Source organism: Aplidium turbinatum, chromosome 1 (assembly GCF_918807975.1).
Source record: "Aplidium turbinatum chromosome 1, kaAplTurb1.1, whole genome shotgun sequence".
Taxonomy (NCBI): domain Eukaryota; kingdom Metazoa; phylum Chordata; class Ascidiacea; order Aplousobranchia; family Polyclinidae; genus Aplidium; species Aplidium turbinatum.
In genome coordinates, this window is record NC_137472.1 from 8,561,209 (window position 1) to 8,589,129 (window position 27,921).

Genomic DNA, 27,921 nt, shown 5'->3' on the forward strand with positions numbered 1-27,921 from the left:
AAAAGCAGTCATTTAAATGTCGACTAGTTCTACTAGTGAAATGATATATATGAAAACGCTTGAAGGACTCCAACGAATGGTTTACCACTTCCAGCAATTAATCAAAGTAACAGTAAGCAGCAATAAATTCCAACGTTTGCGGCTTTTGATCGAGTTTAACGTGATCCACTCACAGCTTCTCATACGATTCTAATTTTAATCAGAAATTATAATAGCATCAACTTTGCTTTACTCGTATTCAATACTTCAACTCTCGATCAACAATAATCTTTGCGTCTATTAACAACTGCTACTACTACAACAATGATCTCTCATCACCAACTCATCATAATAATCATTACGAAAATTACACCATTATTTATAGAAGGTTTTTCGGTATAGTAACTTCGAGAAGGTTACGTAATGTTACATCATAGGACTCATGGTTCCGTCAAGTTGCACTAAATCGTAAACAAGCCGAAGTTTCTAGATTGTCACGTAGGGAATATGATTCTAGAAAATACATTGCATAAAAATGATTTCGCAATCAGAGATCCATTGGTAAACATCCTTGTGACATCATGACAAACGATATTTGGTGATTGAAAAAACAATAGAATGTTCGAGGTTCGCATCTTACAGAATGGTCCAGAACTACGTTACATAACAAAGATTCGCAATCAAAGGTGACTTCAGGTCATAACCAATAATAACACATTGCACCAGAATTTTACAATCAAAACAACACGCTCGTTGAAGACACAAAGCAGTCCATCGCGAGGCCTTGCACATTGATTGTGACAATGTGGCACGTGTGCCAAATGAGGCACGAGGAGTATCTGCGAATGACACTCGAGCCCTTGCAAAAATTAATATACAGAAATATAAGATTTGTTACACATTCAGTTGTTGTTCAATTATTAGTTTTGACAGTACGGAGAAGCAAGTATCACAAAAAAATGTTCTTCTGAACTAAGCCACAGAATTATATTCTAAACGTGTGCACTAGTCAGCAAGTGGCTTTTAACGTTGTTGAAAATTTGCTGAGATGGCTCTTTCGGCAGACAAAAGAATAGTGGTTGCGAAGAGTTGGAGTGATATTGTTTCATGATAATATTAGAGCATGATGGTAATTACACTTAGGTTTGCATTCACACCGTTCTGTAGTTTGGTGTGCAGAAGCACTACGCAAAAGAAAACGACATGAACCGGTAGGGAAATTTCATGATAGGAATAAACGTTGGCCCGTGAGTCGGACACACCTGCTGTATATTAAATTGCCTTTTTCAGATTCTTCGATTGGGATGTGTCATCCTATTTCCAAGACCCATCAGCTTTATCAACAAGGCAGCCTACATTTGCATTCGCAGTTTGAGCGAGATAACTTTTCAATTCACGTATTTTCAATATTAGATCAGACCACGCAACATTGTAACAATTCGTTTATTGTTCATCTTCCTAAATGTCATCTACGGCAGCAGCGTATCTGTTATTGTATTGTCTTTTATTCTAAAAAAGGAGGAAAATCAAAGATAACAGAGGTCGGTGATATGAGTTTAATTTCGGCTCATTAAAAGCTTACTACTGTTACAACTCGACTTTCGGGGTATGCGCATGAGCAACGCATTTCAGGACTGCTTTTCATTTAGCGGCACCTAATGGATGGAATAATTCCTTGGCAACAACACTTCAACAATCGGAAAACTTCACTCTGCCAATCTTGGTAACCGGCCCTGCGTCAAGAGCCTCTAGAAATATGCGAAACTACCAGGAATAACCAATCAAGGCTTTGTCAGTCCGAGGATTAAGATTCTAAACCAAACCAATCAAAAAATGTCTTTGAAAACACTGTGGACACAGGCGTATTAAATTCATAAGCAAGTACTGCCAGATGTTTAATTTTATTTTTTAGTAATCTGCCATATTCTTATGGCGTTCCGTTGCAGTGATTCCCATCTTGAGGTAATCTTTAGAGTAGAGGAAGTTGACCATTTTCCTTGGGACCAATTTTCTTGAGGTCTCACTTAAGAAGTTATATCCACAGTTATATTTGTGTAAAGTGGATGTTTCTCGTAGTATAGTCTCTGCAAATAAATGCAAATTGTATCACTAAAAAAAACTAGTTGTAGGTTGTTACCAACAATGCGTGGTAAAAATATTATATAACAATGGCATAGGAAATAATTTGTTAAGATAGTTCTTCTATCCCAATAGCAGAGAAAACAAGGGTATTTGGTGTAACCACCTTGCTGTCCTAACAGAAAGTTTATTATTTTTATGTCCACACATAATCCCCAGCCATCATCACTGTACTTCACTGTTTCCAGCACATCCTTAATGCTTTCATACTTCTCTTTGAGTGTCACAGATTATCCTACTGGAATTGATGCATATTTATTTCCATTGTGAAGTAACACGCACTTCAGGTTTCGTTTTGAGCTGTCAATAAACACTAAACAGTCTCCACTCATCTGGTTGATATTTACAGTAGCAATTCATAATTGCAAAAGAAGACCTTCAATAGTTCATAAACAGCTTTTCTCAATTCCGATAAAATGTGACAGTACATCCAGGCTGGAGAAGGTTTTTTCCTGGAGCTGTAAACCTAGCAGTTCTGAGGCATGTTTGGAAAGGTTTAAGTCACGGATTAAATCGTTCAGTTCCGACTGATTGAACAATAAGGGCTGCTCTGAAAAGGAGCTCGAAGGTTTAAATCTAAATCTGAAAATTCTTCATCAGTTTGTGGAGAATCAGAGGATAACCTAAGCTCTTCTTCACTATTTTCGGGCAGATCAGTAAAGGAGGGCACAGGTACTTCCTTACTGTGTGCAATAGGACGCAAAGCAGAGGCAAGATTTGGATATTGCAGCTTGTGTTTGTTGCTCTTGTAATCTTTCACACTGACAAGATAAAAGTAGCAATCATCGATATGATTTTTTTGTTCTTGCCAGATCATTGGCATACCGAACTTTAAATGTCTGTCCTTGCCCTGAGACCAATACTTCAAACTCTTCTCTCAAGTTTATGAGGTGCCCAACTTTTATCTTGGTCTCCTAACTTCACCTTGAAGTAAGCGAAATAAGCCCTTTTTACAGAATCGGTAATTTCACATCGTTGAGAAGAGACAGTGAAGCACTCACAAATGTAGCAATGGAGTTTCGTAAAAGTCAGTTCTGTGAATATCTATGACCACCGTCTTGGCAAAACAAGTAATTATAAACTTGAATGCAAACAAGACTATGTATTTATTTTTTTGTAGAAATTAAAGATGTTTATTTTATGTTAGATACAATTATGCAAAATTACCTTGTAGTTTAGGCTATTAAGTCCATCTCTTTTCATTTTTAGACCCACAAATTTTAAAAGACGAAATCGTTGCTCATTTACTTCATTTCCTACATCTAGGTTGTGGGAAAACATCAGGTATCTAAAATTAAAACTAAAATAAAAAGCTAACTCGGTTTACAAATAATCTATATAAGGTCTTAAACTAAATATAAACAGGCTACAGTTAATATCACAAAAAGTGCTCAATGTAAAGCAAAAAGCCAAGCAGGGCGAATTGCATTCAATACAATTATTTTTAACTAAGAATCTTAGCATATTCAAGAAAACGAAATGTCTTCTGACAAGTGTCAAACCCACAACAATGCTTGATCTGAACGACTCGGTTACATGTCTTGTAATGCAAACGAATCTATTTTCACACGAGTCAGTTCAATCATAAACAACCAAAAATCGATTTCGATTACCTAGTAGCTAGATCATTTTTAGTTAAGCTTATTCAAATATAATCAAATAGTTTCTATTTGAATAAGCTTAACTGAAGATGATCTAGCTACTATCTGATCTAACTTGATTTTTGGTTGTTTATGATTGAACTTACTTCTGTGAAAATAAATTCGTTTGCATTAGCCTACAAGACATGTAACCGAGTCGTTCAGATCAAGCATTGTTGTGGGTGTGACACCTGTCAGAAGATATGTCATTTTCTTGAATATTTATAAGCATAAATTTGTTAGTATTATTCTTAGCATACTGTTTTACCCTTATTGGGATCATCACGAGGTTCCAACAAAACATGCAAATATTGGAAATTGAAAATGCTATTATTTTTTTACTGATGATTGTATTACTATGATTACAATATTGCATTATTATTTACGATGATTGTATTACTATGATTTATAATTTTTGCATGTTTCTCATAACCTTATGATGATCACAAAACGAATGAAACAGTCTGTGAAGCTTTTTAGTAAATAGTAAATGTCTTGAACTATATAACTGAATTTAACTCTAGAACTCTCAAAGGGGTCAATTGACCCTTTTTGCTTTGTTTTTTCTAAAATAAGCAAAAGATACAACATAGCAGGTTGATATATTTTGAATTTTTCCGATTTTGGTTACACTTTCTTGCATAAAAGCTCCCGAAAACATAGTTCTATTCCAAATTGATGCATTCTTCGCACATTGATGTTAAGCATATACCACAAACATAGCGAGAGCTATTCCCACTTATTGTGCGAATTTTTGTTATTTCGATCTTATAATGAGCTTCCGGTAGCACTTCCCGCAAGCAATTGCAATCATCTATTGTTCAGTAATTATTTTCATGTATACGCCCCATGGCCAAAACCATGGCTTTTAAACCTCCTTTTGATAACTGCCAATAACTTCAATTACTGTCTTTCAACTCTTTTTTAAGATATCACGCAATAGTTCTGACTAAAGGGTAAATTAAATATCGTTTGATGACATAATTGAATTCCTTGTTGTCAACTGATTTCAGATAAAAATAAATTAGAATTATTTCGACAGCAAAGTTTCCAGGAAATTGTTTTCAAGCAATATTAAGTGCAAGGGTTAATTGACCCAATTGGTAGTTCTGGTGTTTCTCGGGTTAACAACACTATAAATATAAAAACTAGTTTTTTTGCGCAATTACATCTTCTTGTTGCACCTCAAAATAACATTTTAGCAGAATTTTTGCTGCTCAATTTTGGGACTAAATTATGAATTATACAAAACAATCTACCAGATACATAAAAAAAACTTCAAAATTAGTTTTTGAAATAATAAAGTAAGGTAGTTGATATTTCTTGTTCAATGCAATGTTGAGATCAAACTTTTGTGAATTCATTAATCATCGACATGAACCATTACAATCAATACTAGATATTTTCGTATTGTTAGGATGAAGCTTATGTATTATTTATGTCATACATAATCATCCACAATACATAATGTCCATGTAATCAACGACACAGTATATGGGTAGGTCTACTGAAAATTGCAAAAAAACAACTTTGCTGTATTTGAAAACTGTACAATTAAAAAAAAAAAAAAATGCATTTTTGGACACAGAGGCCTCAAAATACACCCAAAATATATCAAACCCCCAATACCTCTAACCCAAAAAGTCTCGCACATGCAGTGCTTTTTGGATGTTTTCTATTGGCCTGTGTTATCAATGTATTGTCAGTCATAAGCCATAAAAATCAACTGCTGCTTTCTTCGTTTTGCTCCATATGTTTTAAGAATGCTATCTATATTTTAAACTGACAACGCTTTGTTTGGGCTGTTTAAAACAAAATATTTTGATTTGGTGCGCAATTATTTTTTTTGATAATATTCTTTTTATGGCAACAAAGGAGGCAATAAAGTATTGAACGTTTTTTGGTCTTGCCCATCCTTTTTACCATCACACAAAAGCTTGTAAATAATTAGCTTTTTATGAAAGTCATCTGTGTATTGCACCTGGATATTTCAATTGGGTATCTGATGACTTTCATTCCAACTGCACGGATTCTAAGCAAAAACTCGTCGTCTTCACCACCCCATCCCCAAAAATTGTTTGAAAAACCATTTATTTTTTCAAATTGCTCTTTAGTCAGCTCTGATGCGCCACCTGCCGACACAGTTGATAAATCCTGTCAGTTTTAGGATAGTCAAACCAAGTCAACAAATGTTAATTTTTAAACTTAAAAAAATTAATTTTATAAAAGTAAAATTAAACAAGTAAAGTTTAAGCATAATAAAGTAAAACTTGAAAAAGTTAAACTATATCAAATCTAAAAGTTAGATGATAAATTCAAACTTCAAAATTCATACTTCTAAACGTTTTCTCGGTATAAAGATGAATATTAAGCCGAGGACTACCCCTTTGCTCTTTCTTCGAATGTTGTGTATAAATTTAGTTGTTTGCGTGACGCAAACCAGACATACATTATTATGTCAACCAGACATTTGTTGATAAGGGCCGGAGAACACTTAAATCCAAACCTAACAACCAAAAGTGCAATTAAAGAGCACATCGCCTCTTGTGAAGCATGCACTGACGATATATCGATCGACCCCTTTAAAATCATCTAACGAGGCAGATCTGATTTTCAGACTAAGATCATTGAAGCCTTAAGAATCAAACGTAACAATCCATGTCTCAACCGGCAGTAATTATTTGTCTGTGGCTCATCGTTCCTAATGTGTGTGTTCTAATTGTTTGTCCAATGCCGGTAGTTTACACCTCATGTGATCTGTTTTCCACCGTATAATTTACTCGTAATAATTTTTGTATCATTTGTTCAGTTTGTGCTTCTCAGTCCAAAGTGTCGTTACAGTTATAATGCAAAGTCAAATTTATCTTACGATTTTTTATTTTATGTAGGGGAAAGCCGTGTATTATGAACCTCCTAACAATAAATGTTCCTAATTTCACAACTTCAATGAAAATATGGACAATATTTACAGAACAGCAAGCTAACATGCATACCTATTCCCCATCAATATATTAGTATGTGATATTTTGCAATAAAAAAGTTATTTCAATTTTACTAATTTACCAAAAAAGTTCATATTACACAACCCTCTGTGTAATATGAACCCCTGTGATGTGTAATATGAATCATTACTGAATAGAGGTGGATTGACTACACAAAAACTGCACTAAAGCAAGCCACATTACATGTGCAGCATAACAAAATTTATTACCATAAGGTTTTCAAATAATTTACACCAATTTTAGTAAACATGCACTACTTTTTAAATGCAAGCATTAAATTCACAAAAAGATAAGCAACATTAATCGAATGACGTGCACTGCATTGAGAATGCTGGTAAAATTGAAGTCTGAACTTCAGTTTACAGAACCACCCCAGTTTACAGAACCCCAGTTTACAAAAATTCATTACACCATCATAAAGCACTTGGTAATATGAACCTGGGTTCATATTACACATTCAGCTAGGGTTCATGTTACACACTTGTGGTGATTCCAGTTAAAATGCTGATAATCAACTAAATAATGCATTTTTTAAACAAAACTTGTTGTGATTTCCATCATCACGTTTATTTGAGGGTATATTAATCAAAAAAATACAAGTCCATTGATATACTGTGAAAAAAAACAACAATTTCTCCATCTGCAAAGTAATATCACACAAGCTTTAAACCTTCATACCCTCAAAACTTCAATAACACGCCAACTTTCAACAAGAACTTTTCCGGTCGAATGACTAGCAAACTTACTTAATTCAAGCTGTTAAAAGTCAAACCTTTTTATTGCCACGTTTTCTAAAAACAACAGAGGTTTCATAATACACAGCAGTTCATATTACACGGCTTTCCCCTAATTGCAGATTTAATTTCTGATGAGGACACACGTACGTGTCGAAAACGTTTGAGTCATTATGTTAGATATTTTGTTTTATATGTAATACACTATGTCATGGCCACCTGTAGATGCGGCCTGATTTGTCTCATTTTGCTGATTTTGATTACAGCTACTGCTAGTATTTGACTAAAATTTTCTGAGGTTTTATTACTTTTTGCTGTCTCCAAATGTTATAAAAGCTTTTTTTTGCCTTGGAAAAGCAATATAGCAAATGAGAAAAAGTAAGTTGAAAAACGCTAAATCAGACTGTTATTTAAAATTAAAAGTCTGACTAAAATCTTCGAAATCAATTTTTTTTTGTTTTTCAACATGTGAGGATGTTAAAACCTATTTTGTCATCTGGGAAAAGCAGTATTGAAAGTGTAAAAATATAATTTTAAGGAAAATTTATTTAAACATTTGCCCAAAGTTAGCAAAACCTGGAAATTTCTGTAAAATGTGACAAATTGGGCCGTATCTTTAGGTAGCCATGACTATGTTAAACCCGCTAAGGTTACTTTGTTTTGCTTGTCTATGGTTCAAAAATACAAATCTCTACCAAAGCTTTATTAAGATGAAAAATCCACAAATCAACTAATTTTCCAACATGTTGGCCCAACAATTCACTTACCAAAACAATCACCGTAGGCCATCTGATATTGAAACTTGCTTACAGCTGATGCAAGATGTCGTGGTTGGTCAGGACAACTGTACAATACATTGTCGTTTTCCAATATCAGATCAACATCGTGGAACACAAAGCATTGGAAATCGTAATCTTTGATGGCTTCCACAAAACCGACGTTGAAAAGTTTTGCTCGATTGAATTTACCCGTTCCAAACTAAATAGGACGAAGAACAATACAGACGTCCCAGACAACCACTTCATCTACTCGTCCATATCTGGTAAAGAACTAGACCAGAGAAAATGGTTGTCTGAGATTGTACTGTATTGCAGAAATAATTCTCAATAGAACTATTTTCAAATACCACACTTAAACGGAATTACAGCTATCGAAAACAATGTGTTATGTGAAATTATTTTTCACTGACCTAAATGATTAACAATATGTTTCAACTAATCCTGAATGTATCAATGGGCTGCCCATGTTCAGCCCACGTTATTCGTTGGCGTAGAGTTCCGTTTTTAAATAATGAATATAAAATAATGATCTAACAACAAATATCAAATCTCAACTTTTGTTCAATTTATTAATAAACATCAGAAATTTTATTTCTGTTGTCCCACCCGGCGGTACGAGCCAAGATAGATTGTTTGGAAGCTCGTTTTGCTCATGTAAAATATTCTTGGGCAAAAGTTGAAATGGCTACGACAAAATAATAATTCATCTGTGGCGCGGCTTGACCATTTTTTGGGTGATTGTTTTTTGTGTGAACTCTAAAATCATACAGCCAACTTGTAGTGTAGCCTATTTAAATGCAAAAAAAGGACAACAAAAAGAAACAGTAAATCTGAATCGGTTAAATCGCACCCAGGGATCCTATAAATAGAGACTATGCAGACTTATAAATGTAAACTGACATTTGCTGAATAAAGTGAACACTTAAATAATGGTCACGCTTCACCACAGCAATTCATCAATCCTCTCTATATGCGAACTTTAATATGAAAATGCATCGTAAATCTTACATCGTTTAGAAGAACAAACATTTTAAACGCTATAAAGCCTACAGAAGAAAGCGTCGCTACCACGTCATAACACACAACAATGTTCATTTAAAGTGTATACACAAATTTGTTTCTTGCAATAATTGTAGTCAGGTATTCTGTGATACGTAGCCTACTGTAAACCTAATGCACGACAATTATAACCATTATCTCACGATAAGCAACGTGATCACAAAATTAACATCATCCTTAATTGTTTTCTTGCAACAAATGAAGATTGTTTAAACTGAGTATTTTCACTTACTTGATTAATCACATAAATCCTGTAATCAAGCTGCTGTCGTTGCAGTATCGGATGCATGTAGTGAAGAAAATACTGCAAATGGGTGTCTCGGTTGCGAAACGGAATTATTATTGCCACCTGGAATGGTTCAAAAAACTATAAACTGCCACAGTAGCGCTGGCAAGTAATAACAATTCTAAATGCATATTAATGGCATAAGGTTGAAATAAGTTACTTCAAATCTTGAGTTATCTTTAGTTAGAGAGCTGTAAGCTGAAGCTGTACCAAGAAGAGTAAGAGTGGATTAGGAGAAGTTCAGGGAATATGAAATGCTTTACAAAAGAAAGTGATCGTTAAAAATAAAAGAAAAGTGTATCAGAGCTGCGTGCGGCCTGCAATATTGTAAGCTACGGCAGCGAAACGTGAATAATAAGAGAAAGAGAATATCGTCGGCTGCGTTGCCGAGTAGTTAGAACGTTTGCGCGACGTTCAGGGTTGCCACTTTAAAAAGTTACATTTTATTATGAATTTATGACAAAATGGAGTGAAAATTTATGCCTATTTTTTATGATTTTATCCCAAATTTTATGAAAATTTTATGCTAACCGCCGAAAATTGATGCTTCATTTAGGGGATCTTTCAGAGCATTTGCACACTGCTCTTATACCTTGCGGTTTTCTTGATAAATGAAAAATGTTCTGCTTCGGAAGGAAGTTTAAGAAATTCTGCTTTAAGTTGGTATATTGTTCTAATATACCTACTGCAACATATTTCATCGATAACCATCTAGTTTCAGTGTGATGAGTGACATAGTGTGCAGCAATATAGATTACATCTGCCATTCGATTATAGTCCTCACGCATTGCACCGGACAACTTCAAAAATAATGCAGGTAGTGAAAAAAGGTATCAATATCAAACTAACAATTCATTTTCGAAAAGCTGTGTGAACTGGATGAAGTGTGCAGATTCCAACGTCAAACATGGTAGTTTGCAACGTTTCTTCCAAATACACCTTGCTTTAGTTTTCTTTCAAAACTTAAAATTACATTTGGCCCATCCATTCCAATGTCCAAAATCAATTGTGGGTTTAAAGATAGGCTTTGTATAAACTGTCCCAAGTGTTCCAGAAGAAGGTCACTGTTGCAATGGGCCAGAAACAATGAACCACAATCAGCACTAACAATTTCATTTTGTTTGTTACTCCAATACTACACATAATCGCCATATTTCTTTTTGACTTGAGAGGCTGTTGTTTCATCAAATTTGAAAGAGAATGGTGTGCTGCTCACATCATAGATCAATTCTGCTTTAAGAAAAGGAGCATTGTCGAACTGAATGTTATATTTAACTTGTCCATAGTTTTGTGCAATTATTGAATTCGGAAATGTTAGTTGAAACCTCTTACCATCAGGATTAGCACTCAAAAACGAGTAATTATACTGAACAAAATGCAATGCCTGAAGAATCTCGGCATTAACCACTTCGTCTTCCTAAACAAGAATTTCTGGCTTTGCTGCAGAAAGCTCTACTGTGCCATTGCCAGCCAAAACAAAAGTGTGTTGCAATGATGCGGAATGTGAGATTTAACTTTTGCAACACCACTGCCATCAATCCTAACCGTTTTTAACATTGCTTACAAAATGCTTGGTAGGCCTATACATCATTCTTCACATGATCAATCTATGGTAAGTACCCTCCCAGGAAAATTGAAACTTAGGTTTACCCATTATCCTACTCTAAACAATTTCTGAGATAAAAATGCACATAAATAAATCATTTCGCCACATCCAATTAGCACAGGAACCAAAATACTAGGAAATTGATATTGTACAATTGTGTGAGTTACGGCAAGAAGGGGTTCAGGGAAGTTTAAATTTCTGGTGCTCCTGTGCTGATCGGATAGTAATGGTTAGTGTTGAATACAGAGTGATAAAACTATCCTTCCACAATCAAGTTAGTTAAATACTGGTAGTTATCAACTGCCAAACAACAAATCCGACCAAGTCTGCACTCTACAGACAGTCCGACATATTACAGTATATAATATCCATAACCAATTGGTTAAACCATGCAGTTAGCTGCAGTAATCACTTTTGTTGTTGCACATAAACAAACAAGCAAAGAATGATGCTTTTTTAATGTGTTTATAACAGATTAGCAATTGAAACAACAATCAAACAAAAGTTTAAAAAATATTTAGCGTCATGTAATTATTGGAATACCATGATTTTTCAAACATTTTTTTACTTTTTATGATGAAGTATGATTTTTATGAGTTTTTTATGCTACACGGTGTTTTTGGAAAGATTTTATGATTTTTTATGATTTTATGCCGTGTGGCAACCCTGGACGTTCGAAATGACGTGGGTTCAATACCGCTCCAGAGCACGAGGCTGTGTCTCGGCAAAGACACTTAATTGCCTGCCAAAATAAAAAGACCAGTTGACACAACGCCTTATACGACACTTCGAAGCGTTTTGTTGTTTGTTGTACGGCATCTGTGATCATAGTGCACTGAACGTTTTCGCTATTGATGATGATGATGATGCGTATGAGCGATCTTTCCAGGCTAGATTGGAGAGCAGGAAATCTTCAGCCATTCAGCAGTCTCGTCGTCCAGGAATTTTTTTGTTTTCCAGTCTATGTTTTCGCTATTGGCGCAAAATAAAACATGACTATTGTTGAAGTACTGATATTGAAAATGGAAAGTACAATAACAGGTGAAAAATGAGGCAGACAGAGTCGGCTGAAGGAAGAAAATTTAAAAAATAGAATACGGCGATTATATATATATATGGCAATATTTCGGAACAAAAATCATCATTTTAAAAATCACGTCATTTGCCAGCCTTATAGTTAAAACGTCCAATGCCTGACTGGCAGGCACGACCGCAAGGATAACACGTGAAGCCTGCCACCGGTGATAATGGAAAATTCTGACCATTTTTTTATTATAGTATTGTTTGTATTATTATTGCATTATATTTGTGATATATCATAATATATTATATTGTAATATATTTGTATTGTTGGTCTATTGTGACGCTTTTCCTTTTGGTTGGTGATACGCGTTTCTTCATACTTGAAGACGGTCTCATGCACAATGAGCCTCTACGCGTCTCTATCTTCTGTAAGGTTAATCCAGGCGAGTGTTAATTCAATGTCGATTGTCTAAGTTGCATAATTTCAGTGATTTCTTTTAGGATGTCTTTGAGACACTTTCTAGGGGCACCAACATTGCGGTTGCTTGTTTTCCAAATAAGGTGATCTTGGGGAGTCTGTGATTGTTCATCCCAAAACATTGCTGTCTCAACGTAGTTGTCTTTTTAACAGAGATGACTCAATCTTAGAGATAGATGCCTGTTGAAGGACTTCAGTGTCTGGGACATGTTTGCTCCAGTGATTGTTCAGAATAAATCTATGGCAATGCTGGTTAAAACGTTCTAGGAGTCGTAGAAGTCGTAGGGATAAGAGTGAACCTAATCGTTGTTACAAAACAATCGGCGACCACCAACCAGTGGAAACAAAACCGAATTTAAATGATGATGGTACAGAAACTGTAATCTCAGAATACAATTTGTGTGTTGGCCTAAGTGCCTCTGACTATTAGTCATAACAACTCATCTATTATCAAAAATCTTTAAAATTTATTAGCACTGAACTTTAATTGATGATATAACAAGCTATTAAACTACGCCATCACTATTATTCTACAAACACGAGCAAAATTATTATATAAATATTCATTCCTTGGCGATGGAACGGTGAAGCAATCATTTTTTTTAACGAGCTTGTATACATTGCAATGATGGTTGGTTATAACTTGTCAGAAGACTTAAATAAGTTTTAAGAGTTGCATTGTTTATAACGTTATCCGTCGCTATTGTGTAGTAAAACCAAACTATTCTTAATACTCCATAACATAAAACAAATAAAGAAATATAATATTGACTAAAACCGGTGCATCACACACAATTCAAGCCAAGCTGTATTTGTAAGCTTAAGACGTTTAATGTAAACGAAAAAAATGTTACAATAAAATATGTAATGTTCTTAGTTACAGTAGCTGTCGTAATTTACCTTCCATCTAGCTATACAGTTGGGCGGCTTATAGTGACCTCCATCAGATACAAGAGGATTTTCTTTTTCAGTTGCTTGGTATAGGGGCGGGATGTTTGGTAGCGGACTGGCATCCTTTCTCCCCTAACAGAAAACATTGCTTTAGTGTTTGCAAAACGTCATTGACTTCCAATACTTCAGTGTGTGATGTGAACACATTTCGCTTAAAATCCGGACTCCAAGAACAATAAATTGCAATTATCCCTGTGTTATATTAAACAACTGATGAAAGTGATGTAGTCTATACTACATTTGGTCTGGATGAATCATGAACAACATAAGCTTAAAGTTTAACTGCAGCAAAAGTTTTGCAAGCATTATCACCAGTTATAGGATAAATAACTTAACAGGTTGTCAACACAGTTCTAATTCCTACTCAATTTTATATCAAAATCACAATGCTGTTTAACTGACAATACCAAACAAAATCATATATTTTTGTTGCTATAAAGCAGGGGTGGCCAACGTCTCATTGATTGCGATCGACCAGAAAAATGTATTAACCACCAGCGGTCGACCGGTCGGTGATAAAGTCGCCAGGCCAATTTTTCCTGTGACACCTTTACTGTAAAGGAGTTTACATTTATTCCACATCTACCATCGTCTGCAGTCGTCGTCGGCTTAAGCTCGTGTCCGAACATTGATTTTGTCTTCAAGCAGTCGGATGAGGCTCTGGAGGCCCAGTCGGTGACAGAATTGTCTTGGGAAAAAGTCATATTGTAGACGGATGGTGGGAAACGTGTTTTTTAGCTTTACTAATGTTTTGTTTATCATGAGCCTTTTGTTTCCTGTTTGTTTGTTTTTTTCGAAAAGTTTCATGCCATCCCTATTTTTCTTTCTTCAGATTGATTTGTCACTGGAAAATTATTCCCACGATTCCAAATCAATGTTAGTGAAATTAGGTTCAAGGATACTTTTAACTGATCTTCATATCGAATTTTTGATCTTCCAACGGGCCTTTTCCTTGTCCAGTTCCCCATAGAGTATTATTAGAGGAAGCCTCGTTGGGTCCATTCGCAACATGTCCTGTCCAGCAGAGGGGGAATTGCAATTTGGTGGCTTCTAGTCTGGTCAACCTAGCACGATCTAGGATTACAATGTTAGTGAGACAATCTCCCCTTCAATTGCCTGGTGGCCTACTTGCCTCAGACCATTGTCAGCACTGAGCAGTAGGCTATATTCATGTTTTTGTTAACTTAGTAGAAAAAGACTAGGCTAGGATACGGCTGCAATAAATGCACTTAACAACACTTGTAAAAATAATTAGCATCTTCTTTTAACGCAAGCAGCAATCAAGCTTTAAAGTTACTGCTATTTCTTTGCCAAGTAGGCTACCTGTTTTTTAGCTTTGTTTAATGATAATGTGCTTCAATAGACGTGTATAACGGGTACTGTGTTTCAAGCCTACTAAAGTTCTGATTAAATTTATCCAATGAAGTAAATTGTCTGAGTGAATCCACAAATTTTCTCTTAGGACTACGGGTATTAATTGAAAAACGCGAACCCTTTGTCTACCGAAAAAAGATGCAAGTTTTACCGTTGGGGTCCATTGGACTCCAAATGTTAAAGTACTTGTTTTGGACCAAAAATTAGCTCCAATTATGAAATTAAAGCTCAACAGGAAAGGACGAAACAGATTATATAAACCATAACTTATATACGTTGCCGAAAAACCAAAAATGCACGAAATTTAACGAACAAGTCATACAGTAGGAATTGGTCTATTCGTGAGCGAGCAATGGTCAAACTATTGAGAGATTTGTCTACTCTAAAAAGCGCATATTAGGCCATGGCCACCTGGAGATGCGGCCTGATTTGTCACATTTTGCAGATTTTGATTACAGCTACTGCTAGTGCTTGACTGACATTTTTTGAGATGTTTTTTACTTTTTGCGGTTTCCTAATGACATAAAACTTTTTTGTCTTTAGGTGGCCATGATTAGGCCTACATCGTTATGTCCTAGGTTAGTGATAAATTTCTGTCTTTTTCTCAAGTTTTTATTTTTAACAAATTCCAGTCATTGCTTAGCATAAATTTTCTCAAAAAAATCACATCTTCTAATTGATAGTAAAATTACGTTTCGCTGGAGTCTGAAATCAAAAATTATATCAATTCTCATTGGTTTATTACATCACTCTCAGAAACCATCTTCTCAAGACTACTTTTCACTTTCATTTTATTACGCTGAAGAGATCGGAAGATCGAAACACTGGCCACTGGCTGTAGTTACTTTTTATAATGTCTTTTTAGACATTATTTTTAAACAAACATAAGGTAAAGCGGTGGTCGAATAAATTTGTGGCAGAATACGGTGCGATACTGATGAACCCAGCCTCATGGGCGAAACACGTGTCCATCGCTGTCAATTCTTGCTACAAATCGGCTGCCGAGAAACATATTGTTCATTGGATGGTCTGAATGGCTAGCGTGGAAGCTACACCGTTATGGTTGGCGAATCGCAGCTGCTCGCTGTACTAGTGAGTGCTCAGCCTTGTGCTGATAGCCGGGAAGAACGCCCCTTTCTTCACAATGTCCTCTGCCTTGGCGCCTGCTGGTTTTGTTGGCTCTTTCTTTGTTTCCACAAAAATAAGAGTTAAACTGACTGGTAAAGCGGTGGTCGAATAAATTTGTGGCAGAATACGGTGCGATACTGATGAGCCCAGCCTCATGGGCGAAACACGCGTCTATCGCTGTCAATTCTTGCTACAAATCGGCTGCCGAGAAACAAACATAAAAGAGTTAAAATGTTTTTCTAGACATAATTTTTAAACAAATAAAAAAAGAGTCAAAAGTCATGTCAATTTCATTTTGTGTGGAGCTACATCTACTTGAGAGGTTACTGTTATTTTTTTATTGACTTGTTGATTAATGCATATCAGTTTGTATTCTCTGTGGATCCTTCTCTTGTATCATGCGCCATTGGGCCAATCCTATAGATGTTTGCTGGTACACCCCTTCACTTTTTTGAATCTTAGTACAGAATTGTCTGCATTTTCGGTCTTTGTGTTCTTTGATTTTGTCGCCTGATCTTCAACAGCTGTCCTTTTTATTTTGTTGCGAAGTTAGATGTCTTGTTGATATTGAAGTCGAAACCAGTAATTCAGCTAGCATTTTTCTTAGCTGGATCAAAAAATTTCTCTTTCATGCTGAATGTGCTGCTATTTTCGCCTTGCAATTGATGCCATATCACAAAAGCAGTGACAGCAGTGACATCGATCATGTTGTAAAACAGAGTTATCGACCATCTTCTAGTCATTTTCTTGGAAGTGTATTTCCTAAGTATTCTGTCAATAGTTTCGCCTCCACTTTTGGTGCTGTTGTTATAGAAGATTATTTCGAATGCAGCAGGCTTGGGGTCCATTGGACCCCGCGGTACAAGACGCTAGCCTATTATTTTTGTCTATGCTACAAGCCTTTGCTTAAGATCAATAATTATTATATTCTCTTGAAGATCAAGCAGAGCTGAGAAAAGTCAAGGTATATCAATATCGCATCTGCTATATGTCCTGAGAATTCGCAGAACAAAATTTGTTTTGGGGTCCATGGGACCTCACTGTAGACAAAGGGTTAAAAATCTTATCAAAACACAAAATCCGACGCGATCGACCAGTTAAGTCGATCGCGATCGACGTGACCACTTCTGCTATAAAATTCAATTTGTAAAGAAAACAGAGAATAAATTAATTTGTCTCGCAAAGCATGCCTGTTTGCCTAATTATACAAAACGGTATAATAGGCTATATACAAACCATATTGATATGTTGTAGTCACTAAAGCACTTTCAAAGTCATAGGCTACACAGCATATTAGGAAACGTTTGCTTACAACAAGACCAGGTGGAGTTTCTGGGCATGAAGACAATGAAGCAACATTTTCAGATCGAACATTTGTTGATTTCACCAAGCCACTGGCGTAGTTCCGTTGCAAGGCATGATACTGTTTTGTATTTAACCATCTTGTATCACAATTCTTATCAGTGCAATTTTGATAGCTATGTCTTAAAATGCTGATAAATGTTTCTTCAGCAAAACTTTCTTTCTTGTTTAGAAAAATTGTTTGAGAAATAGTTTTGTTCGGAAAATTAGTTGTGTTTATTCCTCCGTACGATGAAACCTAAAAATATAAATTAGTTTATTTTTAATAAAAACACATTACAACTAGATAATAACCTTTCATATATCAGCTATCATTATGATAAAGTAAAGTTTGTTTTCGACAAAATCTATTAAAATACAGCATACTGGGTGAAAAAGTTACGTTTTTGACAAATAGCACAGCTTGCTTCGGTGATAACCAAGATTATCGGAATCCTATTTCTAAGCTATTATTTGTACAATTTATCCTTAATTTTTTTAGAGTAGCGTCTTCAGTGCCGTGTTAATCCCTTTATGGGTCCTGAGGCCAAAATAATTTTGCGCCCCTACGGGCAAGAAAATCTATGATAATATAGTGTGCATTTTCACTACATCGATATGAAAAGGTGGTTCACTTCAATAGATATTTTGACCATTTTGAAAACACCACACCAATATAATATGCTAAGCCAAATAATAGCAAACACAGGTCTATTGGATCATAGCTACACTTCTGCTCGGAATAAAAGCCAAAAACATTAAAGATTTTTAATAAGATAATTATTGCAATGTTCATGAACAATGTGGTCATTCAACCCAGAGCTTGTAGCACACAATACAAGCTAGCATGAAAATTTGACTTATTTTTTTTTTCAAATTTGGACAAGAATTGACAGATTAGGAGATTTAATTTGGTTAACTACATTTGAAAGCAATTTTTCCTTAAAATTGCAGTTATTCGAAACCATACACACCTATCATTTTCAAATACGTGGGTGTAATAGAGTAAAACAATTTGGCAGTGCAACAAATATTGCTTTCAACAAAACGAGCATTTAAACACTTTTACCAAACGGTTATTTTGTTTTGCTTTGGAGGTTCAAAGCTCTCTATTGTAAGCTCATGCACAAATAAAGTAACCTGACTGCCAGATATTACAGGGGCACAGCAATTAGCATTAGGCTATCGATTCCAATTAACGACATTTTAGCCTACCATATGTGTTTGCTAACAGTACTTACACAAAAAACTATTTTATTTTGCTACAAGTGACTCTACATCAAATAATTTACAAAAAAAAACAAAAACAACATTGACCAAACCATAATTCAATACCAAAGAATACAGAATGTTAAGTTAACATCATCAAACGAAAACAATACTAGATAATACTGAGAGCAAAAAGCATGCATGCCATAACTAACTACTAACAACGTACCGACCTGCCAACATTGACTGAAAAGCCAAAAAATTATTGACTAAAAAACATTGAATAACAACCACATCCCTAAAAGAAAATAATACTGGTACTAGAAAATATCTTACTAGATAAAATTGAATACAAAAAACATATGTTCTAAAACTAACTACTAGCATTGTACCAAACCACAAACTTTAAATAAAGAGTCGAAAAAACATTGACTGTAAAAATATTGTCTAACAACCACACCCCCTAATCTCTCCGATATAAAGAATACTAAAGAATGGCCTATTAAAGAAAACTCAAACCAAAGAATATACATTTTAAAATTAACTACTAACATTGTACCGAACCACAAGCATTGAATGAAGAGCCGAAAGCCTATCGACTCAAAAAACCATTGACTGACACCGCAACCACACCTCTAATGTTATCGACATAAAAGAATTCTAAAGAATACTGAGAGCAAAGAACATGCTTACTAAAACTAACTACTAACACTGTAATATCTGTGCCAGTTGCTAAAATTACTAACACATGACCGCTCCATTCAAATCAGTAGTTTATTACAAGTGACTCTGCATCAAACAATTTACGAAAAGACATTGACCGAACCACACTTCTATCAGAATGAAAGTTTAAAACAGTACGTCAAACACTTTGTTAACGAAACATAAATGCTTGTTATCTGTAGGCCCACTGAAATGGAGGGTTCAGGAGCTGGGCCTCCTAAAATGGGTATACCTAGAACTACCACACTGGTCAATCGACCTGTATAATAGGGTGGCTCGTTTTTGAACTTTTTTTTTAATTCTTTCGGGGTAGTGGGGAAATGGTGCCAATGAGTGAGAAAACAATCATGACAAAATTTGAGATTTGTAAAAAATTGTCTTCAGCCTCCTCATGGGGCCCAAAAATCGAAAAATGGGGTCAAAAACGCAATTTTTTTTTAAAATATTTTTAGTTTGGGTAGATACAATATTGTTTAGATATATCTAATTAGCCTAAGAAAAAAAATTGGCGTCATTTGAACTATTTCTTCAGCTTCCTCACAGCTTCTGAAAATTTCCATTTTGCTGAAAATTTCGCATTTTTGTGGGTGGTTACATGATACATAATTGCGTTAGACATTTTGCCAGCTATAAAACGTCATTGTATTTCTCTTTATAGACCTGCCCTGAGCTGTTGCGTCATTTTTTAATGAAATTGGGTTAACTTGGTAGGAAAAAGTGACGTCTTTTATTTGAATTTACGTCACTGACGAAGTTTGTAGTTATGTAACCACAAACAAAAATGCAAAATTTTCAGCAAAATGAAAATTTTCAGAAGCTGTGAGGAAGCTGAAGGAATAGTTCAAATGACGCCAATTTTTTTTCTTAGGCTAATTAGATATATCTAAACAATATTGTATCTACCCAAACTAAAAATATTTAAAAAAAAAATTTCGTTTTTGGCCCCATTTTTCGATTTTTGGGCCCCATGAGGAGGCTGAAGACAATTTTTTACAAATCTCAAATTTTGTCATGAGCGTTTTCTCACTCATTGGCACCATTTCCCCACTACCCCGAGAGAATTTAAAAAAAAAGTTCAAAAACGAGCCACCCTACTGTATAAGGTACTTAGCAAATTTTATTAACAATACAGAATTAATATGTTCCACAGTTGCAACATTTGCTTTCAAGTTTTTTTTTTGGCATATATTAAGATTGACATTCCAGTTGTATGATAGGTTGGCATGCAGGGACTCGTTTTTGTCGTTCTGTGGTGCACAACATCCTAATTACAAGAATAAGTCACGGCTTTTGCCCTGTGCCATGCGAATTCATCTGACAGCAGCAAATAATTGAACGCAATTGATAACTGCTCTGATAGTGGCTTATTTATAAATCACAAGCGAGATGCATATCCTGGCGAACACCTTTAAAACAACGATACCTTCGTCTACCGGCCAATTGACTGTCAATAGCTGTCATTTTAAGTGCAACAATTTTCCCGTACTTTCAAGATCAAAACCTTCGTAAAAATGATATAAATAATTGTTTACCAGAAACGTTTGGAAAGCTATAACTTATAAAGATTAAAAGTTATTTAAGATTAAAATTGACCTATTTCCAAATCTCACGCATCAAGCACCAAAATATCTCAATCAATCGAAGTACAGTTCACTAAAACAGCACCGGTAGAAAACTGTTTTGTGGTATTGGTCACAGCGGTAAACAATAATCTCTTCGTGGGAAAATTGTAACATAAGATTCCCGAATCCGTTCGTCTGTATGTATTGACCGAAAAAGAAACACTCCTTGAAACGTCTATTCAATAAGTGTATTCCTGTAAAATTAGCTCGCGGCTATCGAAATCGAGATGCAACGCCGTACACCTCTAAAAAACTGTCACTACGATACAGATTACTTGGATAAAAGACGGAGAAATTGTCCAGCTAGCAAGCACCAAATAAACCAGTTAAATGTGCGACCGACTTCCAACAAACAACTTCAAGAATGAATCAGAAAAATTTGTGATAACTCAAAGGCACGTCAGCAGTTAGTGTGACGCAATATTTCATGTTTAAACAGGTTTCAACTGAAACAGGTTTAAACAGGTTTGACACAAGTCTTACGAACGATGGTGCAATTTCGGCACATTTTCTAGCAACTTCCATGACGTAATATTTAGTAGACTTGAACGGTTTTTATATGACGTTTGATTAGGTGAACAATTGTCTGGAACATAGCGGCCCCTAGTTATGACAGTCTGACATGGCATAACTAAAAAAGAATTGACGACAATTGTGAGCCAATGAATAAAAACACATGATACACAAATTGTTTGAATCACTCACGTTTAAGTTAATACGCAAATACAAAGGGCATGCAAAGAATGAACAGCAATAAGAATAAACACGACGATACATGAAATTGGTACCATAGGTAGTAAGTACACGCAAAAAATGACGCTATATACAATGGTTGCGATAATAACCGACTGTTCTGGGCTCAGACAAGTGTCGGCCACCGCAGACAAAACCAGGCTCAAACCCTAACACTTAGGTGTTCTTTACGGGGCGAGGCACGAAATATCCCTCAACACATAGTCTACTTTCACTTTCCCCGTACTCTCATCATAGTTGCAGAGGGCAACTTTAGCTCTACGAACCACAGGCTTCCCTTTCCTAATATGTGGAACTACCTCATGCACCCTCCCAAGTTGATACTTCCCACGTTTACCAATGTCCTGGAGAGAACCTACCACTACAAGTTGACCAGGCTCCAAATTCTCGGCTATTTTTAGCCATTTTTTCCGGCCCTGAAGACCTGGCAAGTAAAAATCGATCCATTTACTCCAAAACTGCTGAGAAAGTGACAAATTGAACCGATAATCCCTTCTTAATTGGTCACGATCATGTGGTTGCCCAACAGCACAGTATGGGTTTAAGTATGGGGTCAAAAGTGAGGCAGGGGTGATGACAGTAAAATCCCTAGGGTCGTCACTCAAAGGTACCAAAGGGCGTTCGTTCACGATCCGAACGGCACTGCCTGTGTACGTAAGCAGTCCAATAAAATTGGGCTTATGAATTGAAGAGTCCAAAATGTGAAAAAAGTACTGCCGAAATCTAGCCAAGAGATCTGCCAGAGGGTTTAACAAGTCAGGACCCGAAAACATTACATCATTAACACAAGTTCCTCGAAATTCAGACTTGCCATCGTAAACAATGCGCTTTTTTAATTGTGACGTCACAAAGTATGGTAAATACCACTCAGAACCCTTTACATTTCCTGCTTCACCAGCACGCTCAATATAACCATTAGATTTAAGATCTTTCATGGTGTCAGTAAGAAAATCACGAAGTTCAGGTTGTTTTAAAGCTTTCTTTCTTAAAGCAGCAGCTCTATCTGACGCCAACACAAAATTGTTAGGTAGATCAATATCTTCCTTCAACGGAACAGGTATCTCAAATCGACCATCTTTCAACTCAATATTCGGTTCAACAAGTTCTCTAGCCAACTTATCATTGCGAGACAATTCACAGGTTTCATTTTGCAACGTCAAATCCTGAATGACTTTATTCAGGTCTGCTATTTCCATATCACGAGACTCAATTTTACGCTGAAAGCCAGAGATGACATCCGACTCTGAAGACGTCTGCACTCTGCACACTTTAGCAACGCTTTCATCTAAGGGTGACTTACCACCACAAGCCAACCAGCCGAGAGGAGTGAGTAAAGCATGCGGTTCACTACGATTTTCACCAACACGCTCTTCTTTTGCACACATCAAATAAGCGTTGTCGTTGCCAATCAGTACATCTACAGTACTACAATCATTCAAATGAAACATATTCACGTCATGAAAATGACGAAAACCACTTAAATCCTGCTTATGTGGTAAAGTTTTAACATCGTCAGCCCAAGCTGGGTTAACCACCGAAGTTATATCACAAAACAGTTCATCTGTCTCTAACGATTGGATGTTGAGTTTGACAAGGTCAGCACAAGTAGCTTTCTGACCAGCCAGGGTATCCATTTTAAACGACGCTTTGTCATACGGTTTAACGCCAAGTTCGCAGACCAAATCACTCAAAACAAAAGTCAACTGCGAACCAGGATCATGCTGACAATACACCAACTTCGATTTGCCAGTCATTGGATTCAAAACACGAGCAGCAGTAACGCGGTTAAAGGCTACTTTAACATTTCCAATCTTAACATTACGCACAGGAACTCTGGCACGAGCATCATCTTTCCCAACCGAATCCAGAGAATCACGTGACGTCACATAAAAATCATGCAGAAGAAAATAGTGTTTCCTATCGTTGTTAGGCCCACACTTACGACAGTTATTTGCATGAACGCAATCCCTAACCATATGCTGGCGCAAACAATTCAAGCATTTGCCAGCTTTCACAATGACATCTCTCCGATCTTTAGGTGTCAAGCGCAATAATTCTTTACAATTAGACAAAAAATGATATTCAACTTGACCACGTGACGAACAACAAATACATGCCGGCAGGTCTTTACGTCTAGCCTCACCACCGCGCGGTGCGCCAACAACAGTCGAGTACTGCGAACTCCCTGACATCACATCATCATGGGGTTTTACGAATGTTTGCCTAACCGGACATGAAGGCAATTTTCCTTTGCCAAACTTTTTAAATTGCTGCGACTCACCAGAATCGCCCATTAGCATAATGCTAAAATCAGTCGACTTACGCGTTTCCTCCCGTACTACAAATTCAAACAAACTCTGAAAAGTAGGCTCATCAGTGCCACCATACTGATCACCTAAAAAGTCAAGATAACGCTGCTTAGCGTCAAACGGGAGTTGCTTAGCCAAATCCAAAACAAAACGTCCTTCCAATTTGTCACGCTGACCATAAGCTTGCGCGTAAAGCAAACACTGCGATAATTCATCTTTAAACTCTTTCAGACCACTGGAAGAGGTCGAAGTCAATTTGCTACCATAGCGAGACTTTCTAATTTCTGGTTCTGCGAAAAGACCTCCACGAACCCCAAAACGCTGGGACAAGCGAGCTAACGACATTTCTATCCTGTCTTCCTCTGACAAGCCAAGGGTGTCAGAAACCAAATTAGCAATCGTTTGCGCAGCTGTTCTAACACAAGCTGCTTGTAACAAAGTCAAACAAGTCCCCTTAACGGGCAAAGCTGCCATTAAGGCCGTAACACGATTTTTAAAGAAGATAAATGGCATATTATTACCATCGTAACCAATCAAGGCCGCCTTATCGAAAAACGTCCTACTATTTTGGTATTCAAAAAAGCAATCCTGTTGTTGAGAACTCGATTTAGCGGGAGAAGACAAGCTATATCCCTTAAGGGGCTGAGTGGGCTCAGTCACATGCACAGCCCGATCACGATCCTCACACACGTTAAAATGAGGAGACGCGATACGCCTCTCACAACCACCCAAATTACGTGTAGCTGGGCGATCAAAACCTAGCGGCGCAGAAAACTGTGAAGGGGGCAAAGCATTACTACTAATGGCGGCCCCGTGACCTGTACGCTCTGGGGGAGGAGTTCGGTTGTAATTCGCAGACCTTGGCTCTACAGCATTCGGAAGACCCTTAGCCGCGGCCCCGAGACCTCCTGAAACAGCTGGAAAACGTGTGGATTGCCCTGATCCACTCACAGGTTGAACGGGCGTTTGGAAAAGGTTATGTAAGTTAAACTGCGATTGATGTTCATTTCTGGAATGCCTAGAAGAGCCCTTCTTAGAGCTACGCCGAGAGCCCACCTCTGATCGATATTCAGCTAAAACTACCTCTTTACGTTGTTCAGCCCTCAACTGAGCGTCTTTGAGTGCAAACTCAGCAGCTCTCGCTTCGGCTCTCGCGGCAGCCTCAGCAGCTCTCGCTTCGGCCTCAGCTTGTATCTGGAGCTCCTCTCGTCTTAGTTGCAGGTTAATTTGTGCCACTATCCGAGACGAAGTCCTAGACATCCTAGTGCTTACATTTGAGGCGCTATCCTCAGGATGTATGTCAGCATCCAACATATCTGAGAAGTCACTTTCTTTTTGTTCAAAGTTATTTTTTAACGAGTTAAATTCGGGATCTACCCTATCACGAAGTTCTGCCAAGATTGCAGAGTTAAAGATTTTAGTCAAAAGAGCATGGAAATGCCGTAATTCCTCTTCTAAAGTAGATAACTTAGATCTAAAAATTAACAGTTCCTGCTTATCACTCAAAGAACCTAGGGCTACAGAAAGTTCCCCAATTTGAGTCAAAATATCCCGTCTAAGATGCCGGGCTTCTCGAACTGACTTAGCCTCATCGTTACTGGGTCCCTCCCCAGAATGGCCTGCCCGACCGCAAAGAACATCATCAGGCTTAAACTCAGTCGAGTCTACGGCGGTCGAGTCCCTGTCGCCACCGAGTGTAGACATATTAAATGTTGGGGCTAAATTAACAATTAAAAAAATTAAGTTACACAAACACACAAAATTATTAGGCTACAGCAGTTATAAAAAACTTAACTGCAAAGACCGTAAAAATACAAAAAAGAATTTAAATGCACGATACCGTAGCTGTACGGGTATGAAGTCCTAAAGTCCACAAAACTTGCTTGGATTCTTCCACTTGAATCTACAAGCACAGATGGATTGTCTTTTAATCTTCTTTCTTGCCAATGAATGTCAAAGTTATTTTTCTTCAGTACCAAACTGAAAAGAAATGTCTTTACTTTTCTTTGCTTCTGTAAGAGTGTAGACTACCAACCAACAAATCTTCTTTTATTATTTCTTGTACTTCTAAGTAGTTCTTCTGCACTAGCTGACAACAAACACGTCGTTTATTTTTATGCCTTCAGGTGCTTCTTGGCCTACCAGCTAACAAAAATCGTCTTTTATTTTTTGTGCTTTAATTTCTTCTTGACCTACCAACTGACAAGAACTCGTCTTTTATTTTTTTTTGCTTTAATTTCTTCTTGACCTACCAACTGACAAAAATCGTCTTTTATTTTTTTATGCTTCTAGTGCTTCTTGGCCTACCAGCTAACAAGAACTCGTCTTTTATTTTTTATGGTCACAGCGGTAAACCATAATCTCTTCGTGGGAAAATTGTAACATAAGATTCTCGAATCCGTTTGTCTGTATGTATCGACCGAAAAAGAAACACTCCTTGAAACGTCTATTCAATAAGTGTATTCCTGTAAAATTAGCCCGCGGCTATCGAAATCGAGATGCAACGCCGTACACCTCTAAAAAACTGTCACTACGATACAGATTACTTGGATAAAAGACGGAGAATTTGTCCAGCTAGCAAGCACCAAATAAACCAGTTAAATGTGCGACCGACTTCCAACAAACAACTTCAAGAATGAATCAGAAAAATTTGTGATAACTCAAAGGCACGTCAGCAGTTAGTGTGACGCAATATTTCATGTTTAAACAGGTTTCAACTGAAACAGGTTTAAACAGGTTTGACACAAGTCTTACGAACGATGGTGCAATTTCGGCACATTTTCTAGTAACTTCCATGACGTAATATTCAGTAGACTTGAACGGTTTTTATATGACGTTTGATTAGGTGAACAATTGTCTGGAACAGGTATGGAACATTTATTTATGTTCTGCTGAGTTTTTAATTTGACATCGACTAGTTGTTCCGTCGTTTTGAGTGAAAATTTCAGTATTTCTGTAAATTTCTTCTTTCTGTACCAGGTGGTAAGTTGGGGCAAAAATGGAGATGATCCGTTCTTTGGGGCTTGGTACCACAGATGCATGTAACTGGGCCCGTGTTGTAGATCACTTTACCATTGTAGATTTAGTACGGTCCACACCGGTTCGGAGTCGAACCACTTTGCCCAGGGCGCGATTGCTCCTGGGAGAAAGGACTCTGGTTTCGAATTGTTGTTTCCATTGCTTAAGCATTGCTTTCTTTTTGTTAAGATGTGGGTGAACGTGTGTTAGGAAGAATTTTCTTGATTTCAACCGTGTCTGTGCAGCAGTTTGTCTATAGACAGTTTTTTTCATCACATGTTTGCTTTAGATTTCAGCTTCACTGTTAACATCTCGTCTAATGTCCGGTTGATATTAAAAAGCCTTAAACCGATTTAAACTAAATGCAGGCTTTTTGTGTTATCCATAAGTGGCAGTGCTTTACCATCATGTCAATGAGGTATCATGTTGTTCATATTTCAGGTCAATGCGTTTGAATGGTTCACCTGATAGTCTTTCACAAAACACTAGTTGGAAGTCGTTGAAGTAGGTAGGCTAGTAGTAGTACAATAGGATTAAACACTTTTGATTCTTACCTGAAATCCATAGAGCATTTCTGTCACAACGGCTAAGCAAAAGAGCACTAGAATTACGTATTTTTTGTTGGAAATAAAGTGTTGAAGATTTCGTAGAACTCTTTTTGAAATCAAGCTTTTTTTTAATTGGGCTTGTTCCATTTTGTCAAGTGAATAATATCTTCTTTGTTCAAGCTCACATAACTTCATGTTAAAATTACACCTTTTCTAAATA

At 36.6% G+C, this 27,921-nt stretch overlaps 1 protein-coding gene across 2 annotated transcripts; it reads right to left on the minus strand.

Annotated features, from left to right (window-relative positions):
- Positions 1-27,901, minus strand: LOC145783272 (beta-1,4-galactosyltransferase 1-like). 2 transcript variants are annotated; one of them, XM_082598226.1, is made up of 8 exons: positions 27,708-27,901; positions 17,491-17,778; positions 13,626-13,748; positions 9,565-9,681; positions 8,262-8,472; positions 5,740-5,890; positions 3,286-3,406; positions 1-2,063 (listed from the first exon to the last, which is right to left on the minus strand). In XM_082598226.1, exons 1-8 carry the CDS (start codon positions 27,894-27,896, stop codon positions 2,004-2,006), a joined length of 1,260 nt encoding a protein of 419 aa, XP_082454352.1. In that variant the 5' UTR covers positions 27,897-27,901; the 3' UTR covers positions 1-2,003. The 2 variants fall into 2 exon arrangements, with proteins under 2 accessions (XP_082454352.1, XP_082432012.1); XM_082575886.1 differs by lacking the exon at positions 17,491-17,778.
- Between the last annotated feature and the right edge of the window lie 20 nt (positions 27,902-27,921).

Bases quoted from the DNA above. Each gene is read 5' to 3' on its own strand.
- LOC145783272 (XM_082598226.1), bottom strand. From the start codon at position 27,896: ATGAAGTTATGTGAGCTTGAACAAAGAAGATATTATTCACTTGACAAA. The intron at 9,682-13,625 runs GTAAATTACGAC...GAACCATTCCAG, and splicing joins ACTGTATAGCTAGATGGAAG to GTGGCAATAATAATTCCGTT. The intron at 2,064-3,285 runs GTAATTTTGCAT...ATTTATTTGCAG, and splicing joins TTAATAGCCTAAACTACAAG to AGACTATACTACGAGAAACA.